The 27,510-nt window shown below is 41.9% G+C and overlaps 2 protein-coding genes across 2 annotated transcripts; one reads left to right on the top strand and one right to left on the bottom strand.

Annotated features, from left to right (window-relative positions):
* The first annotated feature begins 99 nt into the window (after nucleotides 1-99).
* On the top strand, nucleotides 100-18,760 carry CYBC1 (cytochrome b-245 chaperone 1). The gene is made up of 7 exons (XM_080560727.1): nucleotides 100-5,397; nucleotides 8,319-8,449; nucleotides 9,636-9,677; nucleotides 10,863-10,936; nucleotides 11,554-11,650; nucleotides 13,624-13,768; nucleotides 14,342-18,760. Exons 2-7 carry the CDS (start codon nucleotides 8,365-8,367, stop codon nucleotides 14,469-14,471), a joined length of 573 nt encoding a protein of 190 aa, XP_080416853.1. The 5' UTR covers nucleotides 100-5,397; nucleotides 8,319-8,364; the 3' UTR covers nucleotides 14,472-18,760.
* A 1,076-nt stretch (nucleotides 18,761-19,836) lies between these two features.
* On the bottom strand, nucleotides 19,837-27,463 carry HEXD (hexosaminidase D). The gene is made up of 12 exons (XM_080560679.1): nucleotides 27,287-27,463; nucleotides 26,675-26,784; nucleotides 26,507-26,594; nucleotides 26,227-26,391; nucleotides 25,313-25,496; nucleotides 23,875-23,946; nucleotides 23,156-23,351; nucleotides 22,127-22,209; nucleotides 21,263-21,341; nucleotides 21,086-21,187; nucleotides 20,489-20,578; nucleotides 19,837-20,016 (listed from the first exon to the last, which is right to left on the bottom strand). Exons 1-12 carry the CDS (start codon nucleotides 27,365-27,367, stop codon nucleotides 19,848-19,850), a joined length of 1,419 nt encoding a protein of 472 aa, XP_080416805.1. The 5' UTR covers nucleotides 27,368-27,463; the 3' UTR covers nucleotides 19,837-19,847.
* Between the last annotated feature and the right edge of the window lie 47 nt (nucleotides 27,464-27,510).

Below are 27,510 nucleotides of genomic sequence, written 5' to 3'. Positions count from 1 at the left end.
AAATAAGAGTTCATAGGATCCTAGAATCATTAAGATTGGAACAGACCTCCAAGATCATCTGGTCCAACCATCCCCTACCACCAATGTCACCCACCAAACCACGTCCCCAAGCACCACGTCCAGCCTTTCCTTGAACACCCGCAGGGACTGTGTGACTCCACCACCTCCCTGGGCAACCCGTCCCAACGCCTGACTGCTCTTTCTGAGGAGAAATGGCTCCTCATTTCCAACCTAAACCTTCCCCGGTGCAGCTTGAGGCCATTCCCTCTAGTCCTATCACTAGTTATCTGTGAGAGGAACCTGACCCCCAGCTCCCCACAGCTTCCTTTCAGGCAGTTGTAGAGAGCAATGAGGTCTCCCCTGAGCCTCCTCTGCTCCAGATCAAACAACCCCAGTTCCCTCAGCTGCTCCTGGGGTTGCTTCGAAGTTACTAAACACAACAAGATTAAGCACGTTAAGCCAACAGGGCTTAATCTCCTATTTCTCGAACAAAATACACGTATCAGTGCCCTGTTCACATACACGCATCATGAAACCCTCAGCGTAACGTTACTGAGCGCACAGCCCTGCCTCCCACACCTCGCCGCCCTGACAGCACCGGTTAAGGCACTTCACATTCATGTCAGTGGTTGTCTTCCTAAATCTCACGTTGTACCATTTAAGCATGAAGATTCAACCCGTATCTTGCTCACTCTGCTTTTTACACACTCCCTCCACTTAAGCAGCCATACAAGCATATGCCTATGGCTGAGCAGAGAATTTTTTCAAGTATAAAAAATGACCTTTCAGAAATCAAACCACGGAACTTCCACCAAGCATGTTAACTTCCTCCCTGAACTGCAACTTTCCTTTGCAGTGCGCTGCGTACGTTTCTTCCTGGTACAGGTAAGGTCTACAGCTTTAAACCACATGTTTTTACTTATTTATTTACTGTTAAGCACAAATGGCAATGTTGTACAAGAACTAGAGACAGTCATCACTGCTTAAGTTTGTAACCCCACGATGTAACTTCCTTTTTTTTTTTTTTTTTACTGCAACTGCCTATAAAAGACATCACAATCCAGAGAAGTGAATGTTTTAAAATCTTTTACAGTCAAATCCCCAGTCTAATTAGTGTTCTTAAAGATAACCCTAGAGTAGAATGTAAAAATATGCTCTTTTTTTTTTTTTTTTTTAATTTAGAGTCTGTAGGTGACATATCACTGAGGTTGAGGAATCAGGAATTCCTTATTATTACTAATAATGAAAGCAAATGGAAGCACCATTTCTTATTGCCTATTTAAAGAAAAATGCACTGATATTGCTTTATATATACACCCTGGAAAAACTATCACTAATCCTAGCTTGAGGTAAAAATTATAATAGCTAAGATAATGACAGTTCCCTGTGCTTCTGCTATGTTCATTCAATATGCTTTCATGTTTTGTATTAGCATATTAATACAAGATTTTTTAAAGCACTGCAATCATTCTAGAGCAATCCCAATACAACTTAAGACTTTGGGTTTCCTACAAAGTTACTAGAATGCAGAATTTAGGGAACATCTTGTTAAAATCTTTTCTGTCCCTCTGGATGAGTATCTTCTTACTAAAAAACCGTGCCAATCTTATCCTTATTCCACAAGGATACAGTAGGCATAGATTCATAGATTTGCACTTAAAGTCATAGTTAAAATCCTTCTGTTTCACACTTATGATTATGCTTATTTTTGTTATCCAAACTTAATACAGCAACTCTTCAAAAGACATGATAGCTTTGGATATTTTGATAATTCTGCACAGATCATATTTAAAATAGATGTATTTTTAGTTTTCCCTCATATTTCTTTACATTCATAATGCAAATCAACATTGAAACATATGCAGAAATACTGAAACATCTGAAAACATCTCAAGTGTACCTCTAGCTTGGGAATACCTGGACTGAATTAATTTCAATTTAAGAATTCAATCAATAAAAAAGAGCAAAAACTTGTACAAAACTGGGGAGCATGCAAGGAATCCATGTTTCAATGCACAGTATAAGATTATACTTGTGTAGTTATTAGATAATTAGCTGTCCCATTTATATTTCTGCCAAGGGCAACTTCTGCTTTCCATTAGCTATTTATACCATTTTCCCATAGAACATCATATCAGTTACCATCAGCACTGTGCCTGACAACCCATTTTCACCTGCCCCTGGGGCGGTAGCAGTTAGCACCCTTGCTAGGCTGCAAGGCTACTAAAGAAACTCAATGTAAAAGCTTTTCTATGTCAACAGTAGGTAGCACTTAAAAGTATTAAAAAAGGACACTTAAAAGCGTCCTCTCCTGCGGTATTTGGCCTCTGTTGCTACATTTAACATTTATACCTGCACCTAAAGCATTTATACCAAGAATGAAATAGAAAACTAAGTATTTCTCTATGAAAACAGTACATTGCAACCCTTTTCAGAAAGCTTTAAAGGCTACGCATCAGTGCTGCGAGCCATTGTAAGCTGCAAATGCCTCCTCAAGTTAGTGACAGCGTATGCCACTCAACAGCTGTCAGATTAGGCAATAAATCTTAGTTACAGCTGGTAAACATGTATTCCATGAAACGAGCAATTTCCAGGCTTTACACACAATGTTCCCATAGAGTTCAGTGGGGCAATGGGATGATATCATTTCTATCTGGGACTGACAGTCAATTCAGTCCAGCTGCAAAACACAACACTGGATTAGTGACTGTTTCCAACCATTTAAAATCAAAAGACACTAGGAATTTTATCCTGGCATGTTAATAAAATCACACACGTACTGCACTGCTGAATTTCTAAGTTTAAGAGAAGACTTCGGAGGGAAAAAAAAGTACAAGGAACTAAAAGAGAATATTTAGGAAAATGGTCTGGAATTAGGAAAAAGGAGCAGAGGCACAAGAGTCAAACTAATGCAAAATAAAGGTCAGTTCTGTTATATCTGCATGTTCTTGTGATTAGATCAATGACTTAGAAGTTACATGTCTATTTATTGTATAGTGGCTTAAAAATGTTTTGATTGAGCAAGATCTCTACAAGTAGTCAATTATATATCTCTGAATTTTTCTTCTGGCAAATACTTTTTGTTTCTGCAGCAACATGTTTTTCAATTCATGATGTTTTAGGTCCAAGATTAGGCTTTTACAATGTGTTTCTTCCTCGTTTTATTTTTTTAAATCAGTAGGCATATCGCCACTTACCTACTTCAAAGTACTGTAATAAAATCCCCAGATTATTGCACAAGAAATGTCGTAAGAATTATTAATCAATACCAGATCCTTGCCCTATTGCAATTTGGACATATGCTCGATCATATGTGGGGTATATCCCGTATTTTAAACAATTTCCCTCTAACTTCCTCTAACTTCATAATTAAGTCTTACCAGGTTATCCTATTGTGGCTTTAGCCGAACTGGAGAAGTATACAATTGCTAATATTTTAGCAGATAGCAATAGAAGAATAAAACAGATCCTTATTGGTATGCTGTGTGATGTATATTGACTGGAGGGGACAAATGAATTTCTTACTTCACTCTACTCTAGAGACAAGAAGTCTTTGTATTTTATCACATGAAGCGGCTTAATATTTGGTTTCCAGAGAAACTAGCTGCATTTAAGAGCTGACCACTGCTTATAGATTATTTTTATCATAAGCCACAGAAACTCAGCTGCTTGTTTGGGTTGAAAACACAAGATACTTATTACTTTGTATTATTCATCCAAAGCCAGCAGCTGGTACCTCATGACTCCCAAGCATACCAATTCAAGCTTTCAGTTCCTTGTAGCCCTTCCCCATTCACATAGTTGTTCTGTTACACAACACGGAAATTGCAAATCAGTTTGTATTTTCTACTACTTGCAATAAGTTAACTCCATAGCATGGAGTCTGAGTCCTCCCTCCCCCCAATCTTCAAACAGTTAACTCTGGACTGTCTAATCTAAAACTAATGGACTTCGGACTTTCTAACATAAATCTAAAACTAATCGCTGTGCAACCAAAAACTCAGTTACTGTTCACCAGCAACGATGTTCTGGAACAGCTGAACAAACTTCAAGCATATGGCCTTAAGCAACCCCGCTGGAGTATCTGGATTTGTATTAGGAAAAGGTCAAAAACTAAGTGTCATTAAGGAAGGATCACATTCCTGTGCAACTGGGAGAGGACCAAGTATCTTCAGTAGATGAAATGATACATTGATTTACATAAAGGAAATTTAAGCAGTTGTACTAAGCTACAGCTGTCTACATTTTACCCATTTTATCCCAAAGCTGACATGAGCTGATGCTCTAATGGATTAAACATGAACAACTTTCATACCTGAATGATGTTTAACTAAACTTGAAACACAAAGGAATTTTCAAATATAACTTACAGTCCACAACAGGAAAGTCACTCAGGATTTCAACTGAATTGGAAACTCTTCTCCCCAAGCAATAGATTTTCCAAACCCAAGCCTACAAGTGACATATAATTAATGAAAAGTCATGACATTAATGTTAAACCTGTAAGCATATCATTTATTTTTGCTTTGCAATTCTTGCTTCACTGGACATTTCAAGCCCCAGCAACTGGGTCTTCTACAGGCAGCTGTCTTGAGACAACTTTGTGATACCGAGTAATCCCTTACTAACCTCACCGTGCAGCAGCCTCCTGTCTGTACAACACACATGAAGTGCAAGTAGCAGCTACTACCCAGTGCAAGCGCTCTGTGACAGCCCATGACGCAAGTACATGTGGCTGCCATTGAGAGCCCTGACATCAGCCTAAAGGAGGTTGTATGCACTGGTGCTGCCAAGCCCAAGGGCGCTCTGATGGGGCTCCCTTAATGCAATATGCCCCTCATTGTCACCCCTGTTCCCTCCTAGCCACAGCACCTTGACCCAACCTCACAGCAGCAGGTAGCCCTGTCAGGCTACGCACAAGAGGCCATGCCCACCTCACCCAGCACAGGCCTAGCAAGCTGTCATAAAATGTATCTATTAAAGCCTTTCCACACACTTTACCTCGCACTATAGCATGTAGAGCCCCTCCTCTACCAACACTCAAGCTTTCCTGCTCTTTTTTACACGGGTTAAGCCATAAAATGCAAATAACGCCAGCTCTTCAGCAACGCAACGCCTCCTCTTGCCAGCCATCTTGAGGACGGGCACGCACCGCCATCTTGGGCGATGCCCTTCCTCCTCTAGCAAAAACCAAGCCACTCTGAGCGGGGCGGGCGGGTTGCTTTAGCTACCGCTTTGCCCTCACTAAAAATGGCCGCCGGCATATCCGACCCTTCATAGGGCTGACGAGACGCCGCCGTGTCCCGGTGGCGGCCCTTTGTGGTCGGGGGCTGCAGGAAGCGAAGGCGCCGGGCATCCTCCCCGAGGCGCGGCTGTGCTGCGGTGCGCCGGGGGCAGGTACGGCGGTGGGGAGCGGCGCCTCTCGTGGGGCAACCGGGCTGAAGGGGCACTGGGACGGTCCGGTACGGGCTGGAGAGGCGCGGGTATGGTCTGGTACGGGCTCAAGGGGCGCTGGCCCGGTCCGGGGCGGGCTGAGAAGCAGCCCCCGTCAGGCGGAGGGTGGCACGGCGAGGCATATCTGTGGGGTGGGGCGGGATGCTGAGGAGTCGCTCTGGCTTCGTGATGGAGCTCATCAGTCCTTTATTTATTTTTTTTTTTAAGTGTGTCGTGTGTCCCGGGTCTTGCAGCGGCTTTTGGGGCGGGGGTGCCGTCGCCCGGTGTGGGGCGGGGGTGCCTGGGATGCCCCCCTCGGGCGCGTCCCTCACGGGCCGCTCCCCGCCGGCTGGGCCCGAGGGTGAGTCCCGGCCGCAGGGCTCGGGTTGGCCGCGGCCGGCAGGTGGGAGCCCGAGGGGAAGAGAAGGCTCCGTCGGTGTTAGTGGCACCTTGCGGCCCCTTCCCTGGCAGCGGCCTCGGCGAGGATGGTGAGGGAGGGGAGGAAAACAGCCCAGTGCGTGGTCCTGGCACGATACCCGTTTGCTGCGAAGCTTTTAAGGTGCTGCTGTGGGGAGGTTTTGTAAGCCCACCCTCGTTCTAGAGCGTGGAGGAAATGTGTCTGTGTTTTGTATGGTGCTGGAGATCAGTTTAATGTCAAACCCAATAAATAGTTTTAGAGCTGCTTGTGTCCTGTTGCGGTCTTAAAATTGTTGTGGCGAACTTGCCGTGGTTCTTAAAGGCATGCCCATGACTTAGTTCATTACGCATGGCTTCTAGAAAGTGCTTTTGTGCTTTGTATTCCCTGAGGCACCTGTCTTTGAACGCACCTGTGTCTGTGAGATTATGCCCCTGGTTTGAATGTCATCATTAAGCTGACACTGGCATTTGCATGATTAGACTTCCCCGAATGAATATGGGAGGGGAAGAAAGGCATAATAGAAGCTTGCATTTATGGATTAAACGTCTATGTAAATAAGTCATGTTTTCACCTGTGTGTTTTGTTAAATATAGCCAGTTTTTTTTGGCAGGTATCTCTGTGTATTTGATACCTTATTGGATATTTTTTGGGTTGTAGGCAGGAAACTGCTTTGTACATGCAGAAGTATATTCAGATACATAGAGGGCACCCCACAGGAGCCATTTGAAAATCAAAATTTCATGCTTAACATCCGGAGGAGAGGGAGCATGCCTTGTACATAAGTAGTTTTCTCTCTTTCAGTTTCAGATTCTCTCAGATGTGCTGCTAAGAGATTGAAATCAGTCATATATGCTTTTTATTTAAATGAAAAGACTTGGCTAAGTCAGTTTTATTAAACAGAAAACCAAATCCCTTGCAGCTTTGTATCAACACTAGCTAGTCTGCGCAGAATTGTGGGAGTGTCATGTAGCATTTAAGAATGGCAAGACAACTAAAGGACTAAAAATTGCATACTTTTTTTCCTGTCATACTTTTTTTTCTGTCAGCCTGGATGTGCTTGGGCCTGCTCTGTTTCTTATGGTTATTCAAAGACCTGTTGAATATTGGCATTCTTCAGGAAAGCCATATCATATGTATGCAGTTAATACCTTCTTAATGCCAAGCTCCTGCAAAATGATTTGAGTTGGCTGTTTAATGATGAAAATACCAAGTCAATAGAAGGAATTGGTGCTTATTGTCCTCAGTAATTAATGAGCTGTTTAATGGTCTTACAGCCCCAGAATGCTTCACAAGTATTAAGGTTCATCACACACCAGTCAGAGAAGTTGATATTCTTTCTAGAAATCCCTTTTGGGGGAAATGCTTAAAACCCTCTACCTTAATTAGTATTAAGGTTGTAACAAAGAGAAAAGAATAGAATAAATTCTTGATTAAAGCCAACATACACCCTGATAATGTTATGATGCAATGCTTATCACGTTTCTGTTTCGCTTTTACTGGATTGTGGTCTTTGTAATGCCGAGTGTGTCTACTTGCTTACTGCAAGAGAAGCAGTAAGCAGCCTGTCCTTTCTCTGTCAACAATTCTGATCAGATCAGGTGAGTCCTTATGCCCCTTGCATCTGGTACAAATTTGTTCCTACGCCTGTGCTGATAGTATTAAGGTAGGGTTGGGTTTTGCCCTGGAGCTCACAGTCATGTCAGAAGTCAAATTCTCTATACTGTAGATAGTAAATAGATGCTGAAAGTGCTGCGTGGGGTTGTCCAGTTCTTACTGGTTTTGATTAGTACCTGTTGTCTTAATCTCTGCTGTTACTTTCTGTTTAGGCTGAAGACATGATGTTGCTTGGAGAGTCGAGCATTGCTGGAAATTTGTTTCTATTCTGGATTTGGCTTGAAGGGTGGAGGGCCATATATGGCATTATATGACACTGGCACTTCGTTAGGCTGAGGCTGTAACCCCTGCTGTTCTGTCATTTGGAATGAGACCTAGCATGTGCAGTGCAGAAGGCTGTGTTGTTCTGCTTCAGCTGCTAGCCTAGTCCATTGTGGCTGCCTTTGCAGTTAGTACAGATGCTGTCAAAGAACTTTGCTGTCAGAGAACACACTGATTTATTAGTTTGAGGAATTGTTAATTCGTGAAGTACTAACATCATTTCAAGTTCTTGTTTTTCCACATTGCCTTCTGCAAGTGGGTTGTGGTAGAAAGGAGTAGAAACTCTATCCCTGAAATAAGAAGTTTCTTCGAGAGTAGTTCAGTTTTCTGTTACACAAGTCTCTTCCACCTGAGTGTTTGCACTTTTTTTAAAGCATGCATATTGTTATTTCTGTGAGAAAAAGGCCCTGTCCCAAACTGGGACACTTTCTTAGTCTAGGTTAAGACATGATAAGAAGTCCTGACAAATGCTAAGACGGGAGAGTGTTGGAGTCAGCAACAACTTTACTTTTTATTTCTCTGTTTTGTCCAGCAAGGTTTCATGAGTCAGACTGGGCTGTTTGGAGTTTCTTCTGAAGATGTACATGCTGGTTGAAAACCGCACAAGTTCCTTTCTTCATCTGAAGAGGTCACCTGGCATCAGATCTTGGTCTGTCTTTGTTGGTAAGACTGCAGTGTTCCTCAGTTTATTTCAGAGCTTGCTTTAAGGGAAGGGGTCAAGTAATAAACTCCTGGAAGAGCCTGTAGCGAGAGATGTATATGTTTCAGGTGTCGTCTTTGTGGAACAAGAATTTTTACTTGAACTTTTCCTTTAGTGCAGTCTCTTAGTGAGTCTGAAATCTCTTCCTCAGTGTGGTAGTTTACTCTGTGACCGATTATTTTTCAGTCTGTCACCTGCAGAACCTCAGAGGCTCATGGACTGAATTCTAAGGGAGTCTTGAAAGGTCAGGAAAAGAAAGTTGTGTCATAGAACAATATAAATGTTTGGAACTTTTGAAGAGAATCCATACTTGCATTGAAGACTTGAGATTCTCAGAAATGGAAGAATCTGCAGTGGATGCACTGGAGCAATGCTAGAGATAGATCTTGTATGTGGCTAACAGTGAACTCTTGATGGCACTGTGTACGTGAAATAGGAAGCTGTGCATGGTGTTCTGAAAGCCATCTGTTTTTAAACAGTATTGCATATGCAGAAAAAAATAGGGGTGGTATCTATTAGGACCACCCTGAGAGCTTGTGGGGGAAATGTGGCATATCCTACTTTCCGCTTGGGTAGATCCCACTGCATTAACACTACAACATTGTCGCTGTTTTCAGTGATCTAGTTTGTCAAAGCTGCATTGAGACAAGATCTCTGCAGTTGCGGAGTCACTCTGCCACAGCTTCCTCCTGAATGGAAGAAAGCAGTTAGTAGCCTCTGACACAACTTTATTGCACAACTCTTCTTTTGGCTCCACAGCACTTAAGAGGGGAAGAATAACCTTTGTAGTGTAAACATGATGAACGTAAATGCTAGCATACTCAAAGCTGTACTGTGCTCGAGAGGAAGTATGGTGCAATGATTAGACTGAGAGTCCCTCTGAAATCCTGTTTTCGATTCTGTTACTACCTTTTATTTCTGATCTCAGTTGCCTATGCTTCTTAATTTCTTTATATAGAGAATGGGGGATTTTTATATTGAGTTCAGAGACAAATAACTGACTCTTGTATAGTAATCAGAGTTGCAATTGCAAGTCCGTTTTTTGAAAAGTATTCTGAAAAGTAATTGCTTTAATTTGAATATTCATATGTTTTCAGGGGATCTTCGGTGCTATGAGCTGCTTGTTCTAATTCTCTCCTCTTATTTTAGGAATAGCCTCCATAGGCTTGGCTGCTGCTTATTACAGTGCAGGTAATGGCCTGTCATTTTTTAAGAACTGTTTTTCCTGTTGATCTGTCTTTGACTCCTCCGTGCGGCTCTGTCTGGCCTCATAAAGGCAGTATAGGTACCTGTCATGCTTTGTGGTGTGAATATTAGAATCCAATAATAATTGTTGCCTGTGTCTGATGTTTAGTACTCCGGCATGTTTGCTTTCAGTGTGTTTTAAAAATGTGATTAGCTGGTCCTCACAGCTCTCCTGGAAGTCACATCATGATGGTTTGCCACCATAATGAAATGATTGTGTTGCCTTTGGAAGTGCTCTGTTTCTCTGGAAACTGTTAGGTCATCAGTAGCACAGATTATTTAAAACAAACAAACAAACAAAACTTTAAAGAAAACACTTTTAAAGGACAGAGAGCGACTGCTGCTTCCCCCACTGCCAATAGAGAATACATCAAATGACAAATTCTTCTATATGTGAAACTTACTTTGTAGGCTGTCCTGTGATTCTCTTGCTGCATCCTGTTGAATCTCAAATTTTAAAGCTTAGTAGCATATAGCAATATTCTACTGATATAGTCCATGTTTTTTATTGGAAGAGCTTAAGTCCAGTGAAAGCTGCTTAAGACACCAAGTATATCAGACATTTTAGACACTGCTACAAAGTTTTCTGAAACAATTCTGAGCATGGTTCTGCTCTCCTGCCAGTAAAAGTCTGAATAAGCATGTTGTTTATATGTAAACATTTAATAACATAAAATAAATGTTTGTCAAGAGGGCTGACTTTCCTTTTATGAAGAAACATGTTTGCTTCAGTGAATTGCTTTCCGTTGTCCCTCACCCTTGTCCTCTGCAGCACTAATGTTTGGGAGTCGATGGCAAGTCGAGAGAGTTTTGTGGAGGCCTTTTAAGATGCCTTTGCTTTTAGGGAAAAAAGATGTGTAATGATGCCACAGCCTTGGCAATAATACATATACTTAAAATTCTGCATGGTTTGGAGCCCAGTGTAGATGGAGTCTTTGGAAAAAGTTAATTCCACTTTTATTATTTTGGAAAAGCACTGTAAAATAGCTTACATTACACTTAAAGGCAAAAATGTTGCATCAGAGAAACCACTTTTTTCCTTGTTGCCTTTAAAAGGAGCATGTAGATCTTAAAACGTTGCATACCAAAGGAAGAAAAATCCTGAACTTGTACATTTTCTGTGTTGTTCAGACAGCTTGGCATGGAAGCTCTTCTACATGGCTGGGTGTTTCTTTGTGGCAGCACAGAATCTGGAGCAGTGGGAGGTAAGATGCTAAATTGAGGAAATGAGGCTGTTGGGCTGGTTCAGAAACAGTCAGGTGTTGACTTTGGTAGCCTGATGCACTTTAGTATCATGAAGTTAAAACAATTTATGCTTTTAGTTTGGAGGAAGCACTTTGAAATTGCCATACTAGGACTAGAATTAATTAGGGCACTTAATTGTTGAACTACATAAGCATGACAATGATGCTAAACATAAGTGTTTTTTAAAGGGGAGACCTGCCCTAAGGTGCTTTGTGGCTTTCTCCATGTAAATGAGCAAAATAAGCCAAATGCATATGTGAAAAGTGAGAGTTACAGGAGCACCAAGTGTTCAGATTTGATTCCAGGCATAGTTTTTATTCCATGAAGAATGTGGCAGGAGGGGCAGTTAAACCAGCTCTAACTTGGTTCTAGAAGTTGTGTAGGAGATACGGTGAAGCCTGTTAAAGCCAAGAGCAAGATTTTGGTTTTCATGGCCCAATAGTAGAAGACTGTCTCTATTAAAAATAGCTATATACTCTTCTGATTATTTTCACATGTAACTGCTATTTGTATTGTACTTTGAAGCCTAGCTATTGATGGTATTCTTAATACTGTTTTTTATTTTTCAATTTTACAGGAAGCTATATTTGATAAGAACAAGGGAACCGTCTGCCTAAAAACATTCAACCTCTACAGAAAAATACTGACTTTATCAAAAGGAGGCAACGAACAAGGTGAGAAAGCGATATCTGTGGTAGCAACTGTGATTGACTGACAAGAAATGCAGGCCTACCCATTTGATAACATTCTCTGCAGTTTTGTACTCCAGCTAGCCACGCTTGTTTCCACATCTGTTTGTTTCCAAGCAGCAGAAGTCATAAACTGCCTCTCAGGATCCAAGTATTTTTCAGGTTGGGGTACTGGAAAACATCATGTTAGTCATTTTAATTCAGGATAACTAAGCTTACATGTGGCTTGCTGTAATAGTCTGAGCCATTCCTTTGGGATGCTCATATGCATGTTCATATTTTCCTATCCTGCTTTGCTAATGGGGACTGGTGGAAAAGCAGAAATTTTAGATCCCAGGATTGAGATTTCTGTTCTAATTTGGGTTTAGTAGCAGGCAAATCTTTAGATACGTGCAAGAAGGCATGCTGCATCTTGCAGAATGGACAACTGAGGATGGGTGAGCAATTAGACATCTAGGGAAAGTGTGAAGGCACACTAAAAAAAGAAAAGAATCTAGTGGCCAGTCCATCTTATGCTTCTGTATATATTTTGTTCATACATCTATGGGTTGATACAGCAAGTACACTTGGGTTTCTAACCTATGGTATGCAACCCATTTCAAAGGGGTAAGCAGCCAAATCCAGAGCACGCAATTTCTCAAAGCAAGGCCAACAGGAACAGGTTGCTCAGGACTGTATCCAGCTGGGGTTTGAATGTGTCTGAGAATGGAGATTCCACCTCTCTGGGGAATATAGAATCATTAAGGCTGGAAAAGACCTCCAGGATCATCTGGTCCAACCACCTCTCTACCACCATCACCCACTAAACCACATCCCCAGGCACCACGTCCAACCTTTCCTTGAACACCCCCAGGGACAGTGCTTCCACCACCTCCCTGGGCAACCCGTCCCAACGCCTGACTGCTCTTTCTGAGAAGAAATGTCTCCTCATTTCCAACCTGAACTTCCCCTGGCACAACTTGAGGCTGTTCCCTATAGTTCTATCACCAGTTACCTGTGAGAAGACGCTGACCCCCAGCTCCCCACACCTTCCTTTCAGGTAGTTGTAGAGAGCAATAAGGTCTCCCCTGAGCCTTCTCTGCTCCAGACTAAACAAACCTGTTTCTCTCAGCTGCTCCTTGTAAGACTTGTGTTCCAGGCCCTTCACCAGCTTCATAGTCCTTCTCTGGACATGGAAATGTCCAGAGTTCCAGCGTCTGACTACTTTTACAGTATCTTTTATATTTAAGTGGCATTTCCTGTATTTCAGTGCCAATGCTTCTTTGTCATTTGGCAACAACAACAAGAGTGTGGCTCCATCTATGTACTCCTACCAGATCCTTATGAAGATCCCGTTCTGCCTCCCCAGGCTCTATTTTCTAGAACTGAAGAATCCCAGCTCTTGGTCTGTCCTTGTATGTCAGGTGCTCCAAGCCCTTTGTATTAGTGGCCCTTAACTGGACTCATTCCCGTCTGTCCCTGTCCTTCTTGTAGTGGGGAGTCTGGAACTGGGCACCACATTCAAGATATAGTCTCAGCAGGCCTGAATAAAGGGGAATAATCACCTCCCTTAACCTGCTAGCAGTGCTCTTGCAAAGGCAGCCTGGGGCACTGCTGGGTGGCTTTGCTGCAAGGCCATGTTGCTGTCTCCTTCAGCTTGTCCACCAGGACCCTGGGGCCTTTCCTTCAGAGGTGCTTTACAGCTGGTTGGCCTCCAGCTTGTACTGGTGCTTGGGATTGTTCTTGCCCAGGTACAAGATTCACATTTCCCTTTGAACTTCATGCAGTTCCTGTCTGCTGTTCGCATTTGTTTTGCCTGAGTTGCTCAGCAATTGCTTGGTATTGTAAGAGTGCTAGTTGTATGGGATCAGAGCAATAGTGCTCACGAACTGAGTTCCAGTCCCACAAGTCAGTAGTACCAGTGCTGAGAGTTTACAGGAATGGTAGTAATAGACTTTATTTTTCACATCTGTTTACAGTGGTGGCTCTACTGCATGAGATCAGAGATGTGGATGTGGAAGAAGAGACTGTGCGGTATTTTGGAAAGGGTTACATGGTTGTGCTACGGTTTATCACTGGATTTTCACACCCACTGACTCAGAGCGCTGTGCTGGGCTGTAGAAGGTGAAGTGTGGACTCTTTTAATTTGGAAGTATAAGATAGGAAATACCAATCACATGGACCAGTAACTGCCAACTATTGAGACAGTCATCTTGGCTCCATTATTATGCATGCTGATGTTACCTTGTGTTGTTCAGTTCAACTTCTTTAAACCCCTTGATGCTCTGAGTTGCAGACATCTGTAATACCATCCTGATCAGGAGACTGATCATATTTAGGTATTTAAGATGCCTTAGTACTGCATGCCTGGTTCACAGCTCAGCTGTGCAATGGCAGATTAATTAATTTGATTGTTTTGAAAACAGTGTAATCATCTGTTGCCAAAGGACTGATAATAAAAGCAGCACCTCACAAGGAATCTTGCAGCAGGGCCTGTGGAAAAAGGATTGATGTATTCTGACGCAGTAGTAATTGCTTGGCTTTGCATGCCTTCACACGTGGGATGCTGTCAGTCATGCTCTATGCCATATATTGACTGGTCCTTCAACCAGTGATTCTCAAGAATTAGTGTGCCTGTTTTTGTTTCATCAGCACTACAATTTCATTAACTCTTACACTGTTTCTTCCTTTCCACAGTGATGTGGAAGCAGTTGCCAAGCTCATTACTAGTTTTCTGGAATTGGACAGAGTAGCGAGCCAACAAGATCTCTATGAGAGCAGTGAAACAGAGGCTAGTGACGCTGATGAACCACAGGATGAATATTAATACTGTCACGAGCTGAAGAAAGCAGAGACTTCCAAACATCTGGAAAATATGCTGGTTCTTCAGAAAGAAATTCCTCAGTCTTGACCAGGGCATTTATCTACATGTGCATTTTCAATGGGAGGAATCTGTCTTAGGGCACCTCTTACAGTGCTAAACTGCTTCAAGATCCACACTCCCAATAATGCCATTGTAGAGTCCAAAGCAAATTGTTTTATTTCTTCCTTTGACTTAGTTCCTGAATGCGGATGTTGCTGTCTTCTGAATTTTGTCAGCTCATCTAACACGTTTAGGAATGATTATTTATTAATGTGTTGGTTTGAAATTGTTTATTACTTTTCCATTAATGAAGTGGAGATACAGATGAAAACTTCCACTTACTTGCAAACATCTGCTGCAGGTACAGTATATGAAATACAGAATAGTTGAACTTGTAATTCATAACACAATGCTTTGAGGTTTTCCTTGAAGTATTGCATATGATGGAATATGTTGCTAAATGGTTTTTAAGCAGCTTAATATATACAACAAGGTGATGCAGGGTAGTGGCATTTTTATATTCTCTACTACTGACTTGCCATTAGATACCAGTGGGAATCAAAATGTGAGTGACTGTCTGGATTCTAAACATCAGGTTGATCAACTGATTGCCCTGTCTTCTCTTGGACTTGCCAAGGAGCCATAAATAATAACCACAGAACAATCAGGTTGATCATCCAGTCTTTGACATGCTCTGACTTAATCCTGTTCTGTTTAACTTCTGGGCATAGACTACTCAAAGATAGAGTAGCCTCATTCTAGACTTAAACTTTTACTATTTTAACTGTGTATTTAGAAAGGAGAAAAGCACATGTTACTTTTAGGTAGGGAAAGGACTGTCATACACTGCAGCCTAGATTTGTTTAATATTTCCTCACTTGAAATGGTAAATAATAACTTAGCTTTTTTTAAGATAGCTGGGATATATCTAATGTTTGGCTTGTGCCCATGTATTACTCTGTACTGTCCTCTGTTCTGACCTATGGTTTTACAAATAGATAAATACAGACTTTCCAAGGTACTTTTTCCAAGTTAAAGCTACCTCTATTAGTCGACATGTTTTGCTAGAACTAAAACTTTATTGTGCCTATATCAACATGTCAGTATGGTAAGACAAAAGTTGTAATGAGTTGCAGGTTCCTTCAGCATGCTAAAATTGCTTGTATTGAAGTTGATCAGCTTGTGTTAGGAGTTGTATGGTTTTAAGACCTGCCTTAGAAAATACTTGTAGTACAGTTTCCTCAAGGAGATCTGAATGGGCTACCAGGTAACTGAGTGGTCTGCCTTCACCTTTAGCTAGCAGTTATACGTCTTTTATCAACAGTTTCTTCAGGGCTTAACCTGCATTCCTGTTTCAAAGCACTCTACCTCTTAAAGTAAAAGCTACAAAATGATTTCAGTAGAAGCTAGATCACTTAGCATGTTCCAGCTCTAAGAAACTGTGCACATGCTTATCTGACCAAAGACAGGCTGTACCATGCTTCTGCTTTTGCTTCCAGCCATTTATGTGAGCTGTGAGACAGACATGCTCTTACTGTTGTTGCTTTGAAAGGTTAATCAAAAGTGTAACAGGGAGAGAGCTGCTTTTGATGCAGCTTGACTGTGGCACAGAACCAGGTCTATCACTATTAAATACGAGAAACTTGTAGTCATGTTGGTATCAAAGACCTTTGCTAATGGATGTGCTTGTGAAGTCCTCCAAATTGGTTGGCTAATTCTTTGGCTTTTAATTTCCACCCCCACATTGCTAGGTTTAGGAAGCTGCCATGTACTAATGTGGGAAAATAGGTTGCAGCTAATTAACCATATTTGACCTTTATTCTAAAGCACAGCTGTAAACTACAAATCCTCAAACCTGTTATAAAATAAAAAGCAGAATATAACACTTTAGAGAGATCTTCATTTAAATCCACTCTAATATGTACCCTCAGTAACACTTAATCTGGAGAGGAGAATGAGATTTGGCATTTGGAAAACTTTTCACCACTATGTAAAATGAGCGTCAAGTGTTCTAAGGACTTCCAAGAGTAAATACTGTAAGAACTACGTATTTAATGGTATAATGTAAGTAAGAGGGCTCTACCTACAGATACCTGTTTTGTAGCAAGGATATTCAGCAGGAGTACATGGTGTGCCTATGCATTGCACTTAATATTCTGAACCTACCGATTTGACCATTAAGCGGATGAAATGGCCAAAACTACCTGCATTTGATCTTGATTTCACTGTTTTTTTTATATTTCCATGAGAGGTAATGTCACAGGGAAAAATAAACAACATGTTTTGGCTTTCCAGATAAACTGTTTTTATGAAGGTATTTCTGTTGATCTAATCCTATACTGTATCATGTGCCCTACTTCTGCTGAGTTCTTCTGTTCATCTAGCTTGCTGTACATTCTGGATGTTAGCATTATGTACTTAGGTATCATGTAATATTATATAAAGACTAAGCTAAAATGTAAGAAACTCAATTTCCAGAAAGGGGCAAGACCTACTGTAAGGTATTAGGTAGCTTGTAATACATTCTGTGGAATAAGTCGCATTTTTAGTTGATGTCCAATGATCAGCTCCTTTAAGGTGTTCTGCAGCGTTCCTCTCACCCTCCAATTTCCTACTGATAGTAGGCAGGCAAGAGAAGAGAGGACTGGAATGCTGTATGTAGGAGGAGTATTTTGAAACACCTGTCTTTCATTTAGAACAGTTGGTGTGATCCTCCCTGTACTGTTTGTTTTGTACATGGCAGCTCTGTTCCCACAAAATCTAGAATCACAGAATAGAATCACAGAATGGAATCATTCAATGGCTTGGGTTGGAAGGGACCTTAAAGATCATTTAGTTTCAACCCCCCTGCCATAGGCAGGGATGATCTAAAACAGTTTCAAATGAGAACCTGAATTCTGTAGACTGTGCTAACAACAGAGGCTGACAGAATTCCTTAAATGCTGTGGGTTCTGCCTGCAGGCCATATGTTGGACACTACTGACGTGATATGTACAACTGGGAGCTTAATATATCATTAAACCAACCTACAGTGCAGGTGAAACCAACCTACTGTGCAAGTAAATGCAACTTGGTCCTTGGATTCCATAGGTGAATGTGTATCAATCTGTGTGTTTCTTGACTGTGTGTTTCTCGATTCAGGTTTTGAACTGTCTTGGTAAAACTGTTTGTCTTTTGTAGCTGGGAGACGTAGCCAGATAACCAGACTTCCATGCTTTGCATTAACTGTGCATGGAAAAATAACTTGCAAGTTGCAGTTCACATGGATTTGGTAATGGCAGTGTTTGCGGACTTGTGACGTCGCTTGAACTGCTCAGAACAGGGGCTAACTCAGGACAGGTTCTGTTCTGGCCTTGCTCTCCTCCAGAGTGCCTCAGCTGCCTCACTCTTTTCAACTGTCCTCTCATCTTTTCTTGTCACTGTCAGTGTTTTGTTGAAATTTGTTGGTTTTCTCAACTTCTCTTGGGTCTAGCATATTAAAAGACTCAGTAAATGTAGCTTTGTGTGTGCCTGATGTAAAGCTGCGGTACTAAAAGGAGTGAGTAAAAGACTAGTTGTGGCTAGTGTACTCCTAGAACAGTATTACAAGAGATGTATTCAAGCTTTTTGTACCTCAGGATGTCTAGTAACCTGAGATCAGGCAGCTGTAGTTCACATATGACTTAAGTACACTTTGGAGTCTGCATAACATGTTAAATTACATCTACCCCACTGCCCCATAAACCAAACACTTTCTATAAATAACACTTTTCAATATAACTATCAGAAGATCCATTTGGCAGATGCTTCAGCTTAAACTTGAGTAGCACATTTGAAGTTAATTGCTTGTATACGGTTGGGAGAGATTGTGGCCTTAATAGTCACACTGAACAGAAGCTTAGACTTCATGTTGTACAAAGGGAGAAAGTTGCATTATCTAAGCTATGCTCTAATATTCTTGTATTTCCCCAAATGAGATGTTTCAGTAACTAGGACCACTTCTTTGGTTTCAAAGAAAATCAAACTATTTATGCCATATACTAGAAATGTGACTCTTGTGCTATATTCATGAAGTTACAGAAATAAGAAAACCCAAGCTGGCTTACATACTAAATAAGTGATAGTTCTGACACTGTAGTAGGTTGCTGAGGCAGAAATACTTCTGGAAAATACTTAGAAATAGCTTTTTTACTTTAATATGCAACTAGACTTTCAGCAAGGCCTTGTATGTTTGTCTTTTTCTATTAAAAATAAAAGTCCATTGATAAAATCAACTTTAACTTGTTTTATGTCACTAGTCTTTTTCATTGACTGTAATTAAAATGTATTAATATTGATGGATGTCTAAACTACCACTTGGCACAGACCTGCTGGGTGAGGAGGAGAGCAGAGTGGATGAAGCACCCCTACCTAACTTGTTCCTGACCCTGCTTTCATTTACACATTTTCACATAAGTTAATGCAACCAACTCTCCACTGGTGCATAGATGTGCATTTTTCCTCTTTAAACCAAACCAACGTACCATATGCAAAACAAAGGCAAATTTCAACACATTTTGCATACCAAAGGATTTATTAGAGTAAAGTAAGTTTAACTCCTTAAGATCTTAAGGTATGCAACTTCTGTAATTAAGGTTTACAGGGCAGTTGTGTACCTCTATCTAAAAATCATAGGGACCTAATTTCCTAGAGAGTTACAAGTTAAAGATGTCTTATGCTATAGTTCTTGTACTTGATGCATATAGAGCTATGCTCATTTTATAATAGTTCCAAGAAAATGTCCATACTTGTGCTCCCAAAGTAAGACTCACAAGGAAGCAAACAGACTATTCTGAGTATGCATGGTAGTGTACTTAACTACCTGACTTATTACTTTCCCTTGTGATTATCTTAATGTTCCAGTTAAGTCTGCATATATCTTGCTATATGTATAGTCCATACGTATCTTACTGTAGCTTATTGAAAGTTCAAAACTAAAACAATGTTAACTTAGCCTTTTTCCCCTCATTCAGCAGACTGCTCATGGTTCAAAGTTGGACAATGCTGCAGTGCAGCAGATGTACTGAATTTGGGAAAGTTTTTTTCCCTTCTGCCTTGTAAATATGGATAAATTCTGCCCCACTCCTTTCTGGTATGCAAGGAGAGCAAATCTGACAGGACAGGTTTAAGGCTCAGCAATGTCAGGCTGCAAGTCCCTCTTAATTTTCATTTATTACCCTGAAAAATTCCTTTTTGCCCTCAGTGCACTTTTGTTTAATCAGTTGTTGCTTCAACTCTTCAGATGACAAACTAGCTATCTGATTAGTTGCAGATATCCACTAGTCATTTCACAAGGAATAAAACAGACTAATTGGAACACACCTAGGTTTGTGCTTTTATTGCTTTGTCTAAATCATCCACCACTTGTTGCAGCTTTTGTAGGCTGGGGTGGACGTTCTCCTCCATCCACTCCTCTACAGTACTGTTGTGGAAAACTTGTTCCATGGCTGCTTGGAGGTCTTGCACCACGGCATTCCACTTTGACAGAAGACTAACCAAAAATCAGAACGAAAAAAACAATCACGTGCAAGAAAGTTCTGCCTCAATGGAGGCCTAGCTTACTGGGACTTTTAAAGGGGATATAGTTCTTAGGATGACTTTGCAGAAGCAGCATTCGCTAGAGGAGCTCAAGGGATTTGATTCTGTGCAGATGGCAAAAAGCTGATGCTGCTTGTATTTAAGCACCATTAATCTTGGTAATTTCCTTAGGTAATGACACATACAAGGGAGGGTGTTCTGAAGACTAATTTTGTACTTGTGTTCAATAAACTTGTTCAACAGAAGGCAGATTAAGATAAATGAGCCCTTCTGTTTAAAACTGTATTATGAGCACATCGTACTGATTGATTTCCATCGATGCTTTTGGAGTAAACATAGAAAAAGGCAAGAATTCAAAGCAGAATGAACTTGCCTGCCTGAAATATTAGACTTTTTCCCCTCGAATGTAAAATAGGTGGTGTTACCTTATTGCATCTGGCTGAAAATGATGCATTATTATAGGATGAATAATCTTCCTTTTTCTGTGGTAGGGACTGAACCAGCCTGTGACATATCTGAAAATGGATGTTAGAATGAACAGTTTTCGAAACAAGCAGCAATGCCTCTGTAGGCTGAGAAGGAGGTGATAGAGCTTTAGCTTTATGTCACAACTTGGGATAACGCCTCAGGAGTAAGTAAATTTAACTCTGTCTTTGGAGCTAGCTTGTAAAAGCCTGTTAGTGGCAGATGACAATAACTGATCACCTGTTCAAAGGTAAGTTTCAAGTTCCTTTTTTCTGTAACCATACAATTAAAAGCGTTCATTTTTAGTTTAAAGAGCAGTAAGTTCTAATTCAACAAAACTTGATTATTGAAATAAGCACAGAGTGTTTAGGAATGCAACTGAAATACTTTAAGTATGTTCTGCTGAGGTGTCAATATATAGGGATGCAATGCCTGAAAGGTAGAACTTGATGTTTCAGTGATCAGTCACCTTGCTGGAGTTCCTTGAATATATGGCTAATTTCTAGATGAAATAGCCCCCACACTCCTGCAGACAGAATCAAAGTAAACATTTTTACCTGTTCCTTTCAAGAAGTTCGTCCACAGATGACTTGAGGTAGAAACTAACTTGTGTCACCAGGGTAAGAATAGTGCTCCCAGGAAAGGTCCCCAGACTTGTGCTGTCCAAAGAGAACGTTAGTTTCTGAACTTACCACGCAATGAGAAGTATCCGAATCCAGCAGCTGGAATTTTACCTCATGAAAGTATCAATTTCCAGATTGGGCATTCCCAGGAGCTTTTCCACATTCTCTTTAACCGTTTCAGAATAGCCACCTGGGCAGAAGACAGTAGAAGTAAACAAAAGGAGCCTAAGCAACCAAAATGTTTTTAAAGAGTATTTTTTTTTTCCTGGAGTATTCAGCATTGGCCTACTAGTTCCCCCTCGGATGAAGAATTTTTAAAAGGTAAAATGGAAAGAGAACAAGGAAAAAACTTGGGGGCTATGGTGAGTAGGTTGTCTTTCACGGGGCTTCTTGTGCTACATGAAGCACTTCCAAGCTATTATCTTTCCATTCAGGGTACTTAACATTTTTAGTGCCTTAGTTAAATGTAAGTAGGTTGTGGTTTTCTGTTTTGAAAAGAAACATGGAAAGACAAATATTCTATTGGCAACTGCCTGTGAAGAAGCCAGAAACTACAGGATTTTTTTTACCACACTTCTTAATTAGTTTTAAGAAAATGGATTAGTTAACTTTTACATGTAAACAACGTCTAAATGTAATTAGTCTCACTTATGTACCAGCGGTGTTTCAAATTAGTTTTCAAATAAACAATTCAGTTTCTTAATTTTTCCAGTATGAATGAAGAATTCTGTGATGACTTGCAGGTTAAAATGCAACAAATAATTAGCATACTATGGCTATTTTCACATACATGCTGAGACTTCCTTACTCCCATACTGCAGACCTGTGAAATGCATAACCTATTGTTTGTAATTTCGAACATGATCGTCTTGTCAAACCACCTCAAAATGTGATAAGCCTGTGCCAACCTGAAGGCAAGGTTATTTCACTCTTGCGTTAGGCTTTAGCTCAGAGAGAATAAAGTTGTCATTGTACCATTCTCTAGTGCTTGCAGACATACAGCCAATGATGGAATTGCCACAGGGAAAAGCTCACACAAAACAGAGAAGTGATCATACCTAAAAAAGAAAACATTTACTAATTAGACATTCCAGTATTAGAACATACTAAAGCTGTGGGAATTGTTAATATTTCAATCACCAAAAATCAAACAGCTTTAGAAAATCAGTTTGTCTTGGAGAAAGTATCTTCCATCTCTGAAATGCTACATATTCCTGTTCTACTAATTAGAACAGATACCAAACATGTGATGCTCAAGCCAAATTTAGAACCACCCATTGGAATTCAGTTCTCTGGTATTTCCTTAGACCTCTTGACTATAGCATTAAAACCTTTTACTCCCTTACTCTAAACTCCTCTCGTAACTTCCTTCTATTTTTGAATCCACATTAGACATTTAGCTTCACACTGGATTGTTAACTATGAATCTTTTTTGGTAGTAATTAGGTATTGGAAAGAGTTATTAAGGAATACCGCTGGCTATTCAAGAGTTCAACAGGGCTGTGAGAGTTTGTATAGGTTGAGCTTCATTTAAATTCTTTTGTCCTGTGCAGTTAGAACACAATCACTTGAGAGACATCTTCCATGTCTGAGGTAAAATCATTTCTTTGTTTTAAAATCTAATGCATCCTTTTTACTCGTTACTCCAAATGTTAAGAATTGGGGTGTTATGTGAAGAATGTAATTTGCGGGTGGAAGTGTCACAATGCTGTTTATAAGCAGTCCAAGGTGGCACAAAGTACATTCAAGCCTTCAGAACCAATCTGCTACTGTTGGTGTACACCAACAGGTTGCTTCTGCTGATAAAGCCTGTAGCAGTTGGCTGGAATTCTAAAATTCACACTTTACTGCTCGGTTTTACCCAACTGAGCATAACCAGCAAGAAGGACTGCAGTGTTGCAAAGCTCCTCTGTAAATGCCCAACTTCCTTCTACCTCTCAGAGTTTTTGGGTGGAAGTTTGCTTCCATGTGATCCCTGAAACCATTAAAAAAGATACTGCTTACCTTTGCCAGCCGGTCAGCGCGATACCTTGAAGCACATCGGTGGGGGTACTGCTTGCCACTTTCAGCCACTGAAGATGGTTTTGTAAGTGGTGTCCAATGAGCGTTAGAGGCTGATTCACCCCTGTAGCTCCTTTAAAAGCACTGGCAAACCACACCTTGGAGAAACCACATCTACGATATTTCTCTACAAGAAGCACTGAAATAAGACACGAAAGAACACTTCTCAGATATGGTTTTTCTCCAGTTTCAGCCCTGACTGTAATGCTCCAGTTAACAGGAATTCTGGGCTCTGAACTGTTCTGGTGGAGAAGGAGCCATGAGGTCTAGTGAGTCATTTTTGCTGGTAATACACAATTATTAAATGCATCATAGGATGGAGAAGAGGTGGGCAAGTATCCTCTACTTGTCCAAAAATCAGCTCCTATTCTTTCAGTGGGGAATGTCTGCTGCCTTAAAGTAGTTCGCAAGAATTCTTGCATAACAAGGGCTGCAAAGCTGTTTTTTTTTTCTTTTGAAAACATCTCTGGACTGTATCTACACAAGATGACCACCTTCTCCACTAGCATAACACATTTTTTTCCCTTCAAGGATTAGCACTGATCAGACTTTTTGTTGTTTTTCCAAAAAGGCACAATGGAGACTTTTAAAGAAAGCTTAGAATGATAGTTAATAATCAAGTAACAGAACTCTTCTTTTAAGCAGCTCAGCAGAGTACAAACCTTTGCTCTCCACATCCAGGTCTGCTGCGTAGTCCCAGATCATAGGCTGCACAAGCTGTGGGACTCCAGACTCTGAAAGGAACAGAATTCTTCTAAATAATAAACAATGGCCCATTAAAGATGAGAACTAAATACATATTATTGGTGCAGTAACGCATGACTAAAACAAACTATGGCTTGTCACTGAAATTCTTCAGTACAGTTCAAGTGCCCGTATATATTTTCAGCCTGGCCAACACTTTAAACATGAAAATTCACGTCAGGGTCCTCAAAACCTACAATGTCTTGAAACCACTGATGTGGATCATCAGTGACAATTAATTGGCAATGCCATTTGTCCCAAGCCTATCTTGTTCTCAGGCTCTTGAATCTATTAGTATACCTGCTGCGTTGAACTGGTAGAGCTGCAAACTGTACAAGCAAGATTTTGGCTAAATTCAAAGGGAGTATTCACCCTTTAAGTTAAGGATTGTTTAAGCTTTGTTTGCAGAGAACTTAGCTTTTCAAGGTGCCTTGAAAGTCCAAATTAAGATACACATTTAGCTTCCTTTTATAATCAACTGTCTGACTAGTTTTAAATATGAGAAACACTGACTCCTGGAGAAGCTGCAGTAAAATTGTGCAAAAATTCAGTATTTTAACTGTATATCATTTTAGTTTTAGACTGCTATTGCCTGTGGCAGTTGAGCACACGTAGCTAGATGCTGTGCTTCTCTTGTGGAAACTGCAGGGGTCCATCTGGATTTTTTTTTGGATGATTTCCCACCATGAAAGCCATGAGTAGGTCAATCAATGCTGGAGGAGCTGTATGGCTCTTCATGGTACTGTCTAAATCTGTTCTGAGCACACATGTAAGGTGGAAAATACTGGAACTCCATCTACATCAGAACCACTCAACTTTCAGTAGTATTTGCACATTTTTCAACAAATGAGGCCCATGACATTGATGTTGTGGAGCTATTCCACAATTCAGTATTGGAGTTCCTCATTAAGTTTGCTGTGATCAACTGTACTGTCAAAGACACTCACAGGGTCATGGCTTCTCCTTCTGAACCTGTGCTACGGGAACCAGACGCTGCACAGAGCAGCAATGAACATTAGAAAGTGGTATACAGCACAGAAGTTTAAGATAAGACCAGCTCTTCTTGAGTGGATAAAGAAAATAGAATTTATGGCAACCACTGCATGATGACTGTTTTTGTTAATTACCTGTGTATTACCATATAGAAAACTAACGTGCATACATAATGAGATTTGATCATGTCTGTGGGATTGCCAAGGACTAAATGTCTCTTCTCCTGAGTTTATTGGACCATATCTCAGTTATTCTCAGATTTTTTTAAAAATTATTTTTCAGCTAACAGCAAATCTGTCTCAACCAACTGTGTGGACTTTTTTGAATGCTACAAAATGACTCACCCCATCACTGGTCACACACCTGCCAACGTTTCCTCACTTATCCCTCTAAGCATGTCATCCCACACGATGGGAGTCACAGTGGGGTAGGATGAGGCCATACAACTTGCAACTGCTTTTATATGGGATAAGCACAACTTTTCTGGTGTGTTCTCTTGTTGTTGCAGCCACTGTTTTGACTCTTCTCCTTCACCAAGGTAGTAGACCTGAAACATCAAACAAATAATCCTGGCTTCCTGCACAGGAAGGGGGACGAGCTTGACACAGTATCATTGAATCATACAATACTCAAAAACTCTTGCACTGACGTAACACGCTGAGTGGACATATTTCAAAGCACATCTCAGTGTTGGAGACACTGTAAGCATTCGGTCTGCAGGAGACGCTGGTCTGGACTAAATACATCACGTAAGGGAAGCTTTCTATATGAATTAAAATACCTACATGATTCCTATACAAATTAAGGCATGCTGCATTTGGTTCTGGATGGTTTGTCTTGCAAGAATCGCTCACCAGTCTTAGTTCAAGAAACCTAGAAACCCATAAGGTTCTGAATTAAAGTGAGGTTCCTGTCCTGGAGATTATTTGTATGTGAATCTAGAAGTGATTTGGGAGCATCTCCAAGAGTGGTCAAAGCATATTTACTCCTACCTGTGTAGCAGATTTGGGCCCATTAGGATTGATATGTATTTAAGTTTCTGTTATTTTATTCACCTGGTTAATTTTCATTTGGGAATTACAGCTGGTCAATAGGAATGACATCCCAAGCTCCCGGAATGGCTTAGCACTGAAGCCTTTTCTACGCTGGCTCACGCTGGTGCTTCCTGTCCCCAGAACTCCACCCACACACGGCTTGGGCACCACTGAAACACAGAAGCCTCAACCCTCGCTTCTGCTGCCCACCATAAAAACCTCCCGGCTCCAGAAAAGTCCCACCTCATCGCATCCTATGTGGAACCACTTCAAGTCTTCGTGCAGCGCCATGACGTGATCGATCATGGCTTTAACCAGCGCCCGCGACTCCTCCTTGTGCGGGTTGAGAGCGTTGGGAAACATCCTCACCTCGCGGAGATGGGCGAACTCCTTGTGCTTCAACACGAACTGCAGCAGAAAACCGAGGTGAAGGCGGCTTCAGCAGGCTCTGGGGTCCCCGCAACCCTCAGCCGTGCCCCATCTCGGACCCTTGAAGCCCCCCTCGGGGCCTGCCTCCACTCACCTCCATGTGCCCGAAGCTCTGCACCAGCGGCACCACCTCCAGCCCCTGCTCCTTGGCGAGGCCCAGCAGCTCCCGGAGCTCCTGGCGGCTGCAGGACGGAGGACACAGGGCACGGTGAGGACCAAGCCGGGCTGGTCCCACAGTGCCCCGCAGTCCTCCCAGTGCTACCTGTAGGCGTGTGGTGCCCGCAGCGGCTCCAGCGGCCCCGTGTAGGGAAAGGTGTCCTCATACTCCAGCAGCAGCCCTGTGGCACCCAGGGCACGGAGCAGCGGCAGCACCTGCAGCAGGGGGGGGTTGGGCTTAGGGTTGGGTTTAGGGCTTTAGAGCTTAGGGCTGGGGTTTATAGCTTTTTAGCTTAGGGCCAGGTTTAGGGCTTTTGGGCTTAGGGCCAGGGTTTAGGGCTTTAGGGCCAGCTTTAGGGCTGTCTTTAGGATTTGGGGCCGGGTTTAGGGCTTTAAGGCTAGGTTTAGGGCTTTAAGATTAGGTTTAGAGCTTTAAGGCTGTGTTTAGGTTTGGGTTTAGGGCTTTAGGGCTGGCTTTGGGGCCGGGTTTAGTGCTTAGGGCCGGGGTTTAGGGTTTTAGGGCCTGCTTTAGGGCTTAGGGCTTTAGGGCCGGCTTTGGGGCTGGGTTTAGGGCTTTAGGGCTGTGTTTAAGGCCGGGTTTAGGGCTTTTGGGCCGAGTTAAGGGCTCTAGAGCTGGCTTTGGGGCCGGATTGAGGGCTTTAGGGCCGGGTTTAGAGCTTTAGGGCTTAGGGCCGGGTTTAGGGCCGGCCCCCCTCACCTGCCCCAGGTAAGCGGCTCGCGGCGGGGCGCCCTTCAGGTCCAGGTGCACCAGGCGCTGCCGCAGCCCGCCGGCCGCCATGGCCGCTCCGCTCTCGATTGCTCCTGCCTGCGCCGCGGCTCCGCTTCCATCGCTTCGGCCTGGGCGGCCGCGTCCCCCTGCGGCAGCGGCTCCGGTGCGGGTGGGGAGGGGGGAGAGCTGCTCGGCAGCCGCTTGCTCTCCCC

The sequence above is a fragment of the Anser brachyrhynchus genome, assembly GCF_964034855.1.
Source record: "Anser brachyrhynchus genome assembly, chromosome: 18".
NCBI lineage: Eukaryota > Metazoa > Chordata > Aves > Anseriformes > Anatidae > Anser > Anser brachyrhynchus.
This window is presented reverse-complemented; position numbering and strand designations above follow the sequence as displayed.